General features: G+C 38.4%; 1 protein-coding gene across 1 annotated transcript; it reads left to right on the top strand.

Moving 5' to 3' along the window:
• The first annotated feature begins 1,457 nt into the window (after positions 1–1,457).
• Positions 1,458–2,132, top strand: LOC117098650 (interferon alpha-1/13). The gene has a single exon (XM_033237478.1). It carries the CDS (start codon positions 1,502–1,504, stop codon positions 2,069–2,071), a length of 570 nt encoding a protein of 189 aa, XP_033093369.1. The 5' UTR covers positions 1,458–1,501; the 3' UTR covers positions 2,072–2,132.
• The last annotated feature ends 5,220 nt before the right edge of the window (positions 2,133–7,352 follow it).

The raw sequence follows: 7,352 nt of genomic DNA, 5'->3' as shown, positions 1-7,352 counted from the left end.
ATTAGGATGCAAAAAGTGACAACATTTGCTTTCTATGAAAATGAAATGAGAAAGAAAGATATCTGGTGTCTGGCATGCTATGGCAAACAATTGTCAACTTATTTATGTTACTACATTTACATCCTATTACGTGCATTTAGGACAAAGATGGTTTCCTTTCGTTTGCTAGGAAATCAACAAAGATACTCTGAATGTACTTTGGAAATTTGAACTTTCATGCCAAAAAAATTTTTTAATCAAATTGGGGATTTTTTTTCAATTATGAATTCTCATTGCATATGATACTACTCCCAGGGGTGTAGAAGTTAGTTCTTGGGAGTGGGAACAAATCTTACATATTTAAATGGTTTGTGGTCCTCCAAAGCTCAACTCTATTTAACAAAATCTTATTCCTTAGTTTTTTTTTTTTCTCTCCATTGGGTTTTCTTTTGTATCACATGAGAAGCACTGATACTGAGTTCATGGAAGATACACAAAAGGTATAAAAGTTCAGCATTACGAACCTATGGCAAATGGGTAGCTGTGATTGGAGTACTTTCCAAGGTTTATTAGAACTCAAAGTCATATCATGAGAGGTGTCCTCTGCATACATATGGTTTGTCACTGGCCATCTTATAGATATTGCTTATGTTTGATCCTTAGCATTTCTGTCTGTGTTGTGGGCTTTGAAATGAAATATAAATAATTTATATTTTTAAAATTCTACTGAAGTTGTTCAACCCATTAATATTTAGGTCAAGCATTGAAGAAAAAACTCTTGACAATATCTAGGTGAGTATCTAGCAGCTAGTGAAGTTAAAAATTTTCTCATATGCAACAAAATTAGAAGTTAAGTATAATAAAAATAAATGATAAAAATATTTATAATTTTAAGGCTTTATCAGTTTCAAATAATTTGTAAGCATTCACTACTTAGACATATATCTATCTATAAATATTAGATAATGTTTATAATTTGTTAATTTGCTTATGTAATTTAATACATTAAAATTTATATCAGTGAATAAATTACATTGAAGCCCATAACAAATTTAGTTATAAAGTTCAATTAAATTTGAATAGAGTTTAAATCTAACTTTTAGCTTAAAATTTTCATTTGGTTATTTTTAAACCTGTATTGAATTAAAAGATTAAACTTTGTGCTTTTTGAGCATAGAGATATACATATAGTACACGAATAGATACATATTATATCTGTGTTATTAAATTTTCACGGTGGGTTCAATTAGGAAAAAAGTATTTAAAAAGTCTCTGGGAACAAGATGGGGGAGACAATAATGAAAAACCAAACGGTTGAGAAACACTGTTCTCAACTCATATAAAGAGTGCATGAAGGAAAGCAAAAACAGAAATGGAAAGTGGCCCAGGAGCATTAAGAAAGTGGAAATCAGTATGTTCCCTATTTAAGTCATTGGCTCGAAGCAAGGCCTTCAGAGAACCTAGAGCCCAAGGTTCAGAGTCACCCATCTCAGCAAGCCCAGAAGCATCTGCAATATCTACGATGGCATTGCCCTTTGCTTTACTGATGGCCCTGGTGGTGCTCAGCTGCAAGTTAAGCTGCTCTCTGGGCTGTGATTTGCCTGAGACCCACAGCCTGGATAACAGGAGGACCATGATGCTCCTGGCACAGATGAGCAGAATCTCTCCTTCCTCCTGTCTGATGGACAGACATGACTTCGGATTTCCCCAGCAGGAGTTTGATGGCAACCAGTTCCAGAAGGCTCCAGCCATCTCTGTCCTCCATGAGCTGATCCAGCAGATCTTCAACCTGTTTACCACAAAAGACTCATCCGCTGCTTGGGATGAGGACCTCCTAGACAAATTCTGCACTGAACTCTACCAGCAGCTGAATGACTTGGAAGCCTGTGTGATGCAGCAGGAGAGGGTGGGAGAAAGTCCCCTGATGAATGCGGACTCCACCTTGGCTGTGAAGAAATACTTCCGAAGAATCACTCTCTATCTGACAGAGAAGAAATACAGCCCTTGTGCCTGGGAGGTTGTCAGAGTAGAAATCATGAGATCCTTCTCTTTTTCAACAAACTTGCAAGAAAGATTAAGGAGGAAGGAATAACACGTGGTCCAACATGAAAACAACTCTTATTGACTCATACACCAGCTCACACTTTCATGAATTCTGCCATTTCAAAGACTCTCACTCTTGCTATAACTATGATCATGCTGATAAATTGATTTATCTATTTAAATATTTATGTAACTATTTATAAAATTTAAATTATTTTGTTCATATAACATCAGGTGCATGTTTACACTATGCCTAGTGTAATAAAACATTTTCCTTGTATCTACTCAATTCATTATTTTATGTTGTTCATTAAACTTTTACGATAGGAACTTCTTCTATGTGTTCGTCCTTTAACATGAAATTCCTAGCCTGATTGTGCAACCTGATTAGAGAATAAAGGGTATAATTTATTTACTCATCATTATTATATGAGAGATGTAAGTAAAATGACCTTTCTCTATACCAGGTTGCATGTTGTACTCAATATGTAAAGGTCAATACAATAAATCTATTTTCTACTCTCTTGCATATTTTATTTTTGTAGGGAATCAAAACTAAAAATAGTAATCATATTTAATATCAGTTATCCTAAATACTCTAAGGAGAAAAAGGAAGAAACGACGATTTCTTTTGGCAGCACGTAAACTGAAACATGTCAGGAAATAAAAATAAACAGAGATATCCTCTGTAAGATGACTGGTATAACATGTGGTAGAAACCGTCTATTGCCAGTTGGATATATGAGTTTTCAAATTATAAGGAATGCAATTGCTGTGGTTTCATATGTGGCAAGCAAAATCCCAGAAATGGAAGTTCTTATGTGTGGAGAGAGTGTAGAGGGAGAAAAAGACTTAAGCATGATTCTGAGGACCTTCTACCTTTAAAGGGAGGGAAGAGAAAAGCCACAAAGGAAGTAGAGGGATTGACAAAAAGAGAGAATGGTGATTAATATGGTCTGGATCTATGTCCCTGCCCCAATCTCAGGCAGACCAGTCTCTAGAATATATATATATACACACACACACACACAATATATATATATATTTATATATATAATGTGTATATATAAAACATATATGTATATATATGCTTTTCTTATTTTATAACTATATGGTTATTATTTTCTTAATTACTACATATATATCAGAAAAGGGACTGGATGCAGCGGCTCGTATTTGTAATCTCAGCAGTTTGGGACCGAGGTGGGTGGATCACTTGAATTCAGGAGTTCAAGACCAGCCTGGACAACATGGTGAAACCCTGTCTCTACTAAAAACAAAATTTGGCCAGGCATGGTGTTGGGTGCCTGTAATCCCATCTATTCGGGAGGCTGAGGTGGAGAATCACTTGAACCCTGGAGATAGAGATGGTGCCTCTGCACTACAGCCCCTGGGTGACAGACCAAGACTCCGTCTCAAAAAGAAAAAAAAAGAAATAGAAAAAGAAAAGAGAAAATGGAAAAGGGAATGCTCTCTCCTCAATCTTCACAACACATAATAATCTAAAGAGCAGAATTATTGGAGTATTCTGGAGAAAACTGGAAAATAGTCACCCTTCATACTGAAGGTAAGTCTGATTTATATATTCAGTCATGATACGGTATCTTACAGGAAAATCTGGAAGAGTTTATATTCTTAAACCTAAGTGAAATATACATATCATTCACTTGCTGATTCCGATACCCAGCACGGTTCCCTCCTTCTTCCCTAGGTTTTCTGGATCTTATTTTCACTCCTACTGAGGCTCAGAAATAATACCCCAAAGTGAAGGTCTCAGAAGCAGCCTCAGAAGCAAAGTTTCTCTCTGGCCTTCTCCTGCCCTGCTGTTTGTCACCCCTCATCTGCTGATGGAGCCCCTTTTCCCCAAAGCCAGCCATAAAATTTGAAAATGTGACTCTAACTTTCCCTCACCTTTGTGTGTAAGAACTGAATGGGCCATAAAGAAATTCTCTAACCTACCCTGTTTGATTGTAGATAGTAAGACCCCCCTTCTAAAAAGAGCTTGGCCACATACCCAAGAGGAAAGAATGGTGCATGGAGAGGCCAAGAAATATCTGACCAGAAGGGCCGTGCTGGGTTCATTCCCCTACTCAGAATATTAGCATTAGATGATGCACTTTTTATCTAATCACATTTCTACATGGCTATCCATTCTTCATGGAACATAAGCACAAAAAGGGATAGTTTTTTTCCTGTACTTTGGGTCTTCATTTTGAAGGCTTCCATAGTTATATAAAACTGTGATTCAATTCATGTGTTATGCTTCTCTCTTGTTAACCTGTCTTTTGTTATAGGCGTGTCAGCTGTGACCCTTTTGATAGGAAGGAAAGAGATCACACTATTTCTGCCTCTGTAGTTCTGGTGATGAAGATGGGATGCCTGAAGCACCTGACTCACATACTGATGAGGTCCTGGTAAAAGACTGATAAAGAACTTGCTAATAAAGGTAAGAATTTTTACCAAGGTCAGTTCTGAATTTCTGCTTGTAGTGTCTGGTCAAGAACTAAAGGTCAAAATTTCTCTTTATCTCTTCTTTTCTAAATGCAGGTCATCAGGAGAAGATCATTTGTTGGAATTGTTCCCTTGTGTAAATTTGGACTTATGGGACCCATTTGTTATTGATCCTATCCCTTCAACAGACAGCTGTTGTTTTGCTGTTTTGTGTCCTGAGAACCTGACTTGGCTTGCTGCCTGTCAGGACACCCTTCGGTCTGTGCAGGGGGCCAATCCAAAAGTTGGAGGCTCCCACTGAAAGCTTACATATTGACTATTGCTACCTCTCAAGACGTCTAAGTTTTTCTTTCTTGTGGCTATCTTTAGAGGTGGCTCTGAATTTTGAGAGGACTGCATCTTGGCATTTCTTTGAAGATGTCTCATGCATCCTTGGTGAAGTCATAAAAGGCTTGGTTTTTGTTCTGAGTCACTTGGTAGGTGTCTTTGTTTTAAAAGAAGAGAGAAAAAAAGAAAGTTTCAAACATTAGAAACATTGGTTGTTTGTTCTTGCTGAAATCCGATAAGTGAGTTTAAAGTAATTTTAAGAGCTCTGTATTCAATTATTAGCTTAATTTAAAGCTGATATCAAGGCTACCATTTTTTAAAGGTCTTTCTGATTTTCTCCTTATGATCTTGTATATCCCATGTAAACTTTTTCTGTAAACTCAAGCCTTTTTAATTATATATTTGAATCCTCTGTTTGCTTCCTTTCTTGTAGGCAGGAATTTTGCTGAAAAAAAATGTGTAACTTCATTGGCCTTTTGTAGAAGCTTAAGACCTCCCCAGTCTGGCCCCTCTAAGACTTGTTCTTTCATTTACTTCTGCCCCTCCTTCCTTCTGCCACTTTCAATCTTCCATCTAGGTCTCTCTTATCATCGACAAGCCCCTGCCTCTGCATTTGGTGGTCAGTGGATGGAAAACTACTAAGCAAAAATGTCAGAGTTCTGTCAACCAAATATAGGGATGTAGAGAAGACTTCTAGAAAGCCTGCTATTCTTCGAAGAATGAAAAAACAAAAATGTTGCGACAGACGCCCCATTACATAGAGTCTCCTGTCTTCCTGAAGATACATTAACTCTTTAGAGTAAGTTGTCAGTTTTACAAATTTATTCCTCCTTCAGATCATTCCTTTTAACTTTATAATTGAGAAAATTTTCACTCACGCTTTGAATAAGGAATGAATTTGCATCTATTCCACCTCGATTCAATAGAGAGAGCACTGACATAAATAAAGAAACTTTAGAGAATGCAATGATTGCCACAGGTGTCAACAGGGTAGACTGGAGAGGCATCTTGACAACATCGCAATTAAGGAAGTAATAAGGAAATATGTGTGAATTGTGCACATGTCAATTGCTCAGCTAGCAGGGCAGGGGTTCAGTTTAGCAGGGATCTGTCAGTTGTGCGACTCAGGTTGGAGACCCAACCATTACATTATTTCTCTTCTGTTCCTGAGTTAGAGGGTCCTAATTTACATGTTAAACCATTTTTCCTTTCCTCCTCCACCACTTGTAGGGAACCAGTTTAGGGGCAGGACAATGGAAACATTTTTTAAGTCACTTGGTTCTGCCTTTTGTGATTGCCAAATTAGCCATTCAAATATGAGAACCCCTTCCATTCTTGGGTAACTGCTTTTTTTAATGTAATTTTTTCATTATATTTATATTATAGTTTATACTATGTTTATATAAAAAATTCTGATTTGGCTTCATATTGTTACCCTGCCCTAAAAAATCTCTATAGCCATATCTCATTTCATATCTTGGAGTTTTTAGCTTGTTATATATAATCTATAGTATTGGGGAACCCAGCAGCAGGTCTGGAGACACCTAGGCAGAGGGCGTGGTGGGGATACTGAGTGCTGAGCTGCTGGCCCTGCCCATGTCCCACTGAGGAGCCAGATTTTACTGCTCCCAGGCCCACCTCCACCCAGGAACATCTAGTCCACTTGAAAAGGGATGGGGGGAGGCAGGGATCAGTGCAGGGTACCCAGGGAGACATGACGAGGCATCATCACACAACACTCTATGTAGACAGCCATGTTTTTCAAACCTCAGAAGCAAGGGTCTAAATGTAGCCTCATTTTCACCCTTCCTGCCAGATGAGTCATGAGTTGTAGGGGTGTAGACCCACTGATGTCCAGTCTGGCATCAAAATGCAGTAAATGAAGGGATTCCTGCCTATACCTCTATGTCCAGTGAGTTGATAAAGAGTGCAGGAGCTCATCTGTGACTCTGTTTAAGAGCCTACACGTGCTCAGTCCTTCAGGAGAAGACCGCACCAGGCACAGGATTCTCATTTGTTCAAACAATGAAAGCGCACGTCATGCACTAGAATAAGCTGGAAGAACCAGCAGTAGCCTGAGAACATGGAAGGAGGTCGGAGATGTTTAAATCATAGGCAATAGTGTCAGGTACTCATGAAATGGAACAATACCAACGAGCAGCATTAAGTCAACTGTTCACATCATTCCTATCAGGAGGGAAGATTGAAGTGGATGCTGAGAACACAGAGTTCTATTGAGCTGTGGCCAGCATCGTGTCCATGGCAGGGGTAACACGGACACCACAGCAGCCTGCAGAGTACAGGGAGAGATGGGGGTTAACCCACTTCCAGATGCAAACTTTTGATTTCTCCCTAGAACCCAGCACGTCATCACAGTGCAGGAAAAATTATTCCTGGGACCAATGCAGTCCAAGGGATCTCTTAAATTCTGCTCACAATGCAGCTTCCTTTAAAGACCAATAATACGAAGACAATTCTTGAACAGAAGGGTCACAGGAAGACCCTCCAAAAATGTCATTTCATTTGATGTCATTTCCTTGTAACATTGATGA

This window comes from Trachypithecus francoisi, unplaced genomic scaffold (genome assembly GCF_009764315.1).
Source record: "Trachypithecus francoisi isolate TF-2019V2 unplaced genomic scaffold, Tfra_2.0 Lachesis_group16, whole genome shotgun sequence".
NCBI classification, from domain to species: Eukaryota; Metazoa; Chordata; class Mammalia; order Primates; family Cercopithecidae; genus Trachypithecus; species Trachypithecus francoisi.
This window is presented reverse-complemented; position numbering and strand designations above follow the sequence as displayed.

What these genes read in the sequence shown, in the direction of transcription:
- LOC117098650 (XM_033237478.1), top strand. Translation starts at nt 1,502, where the DNA reads ATGGCATTGCCCTTTGCTTTACTGATGGCCCTGGTGGTGCTCAGCTGC.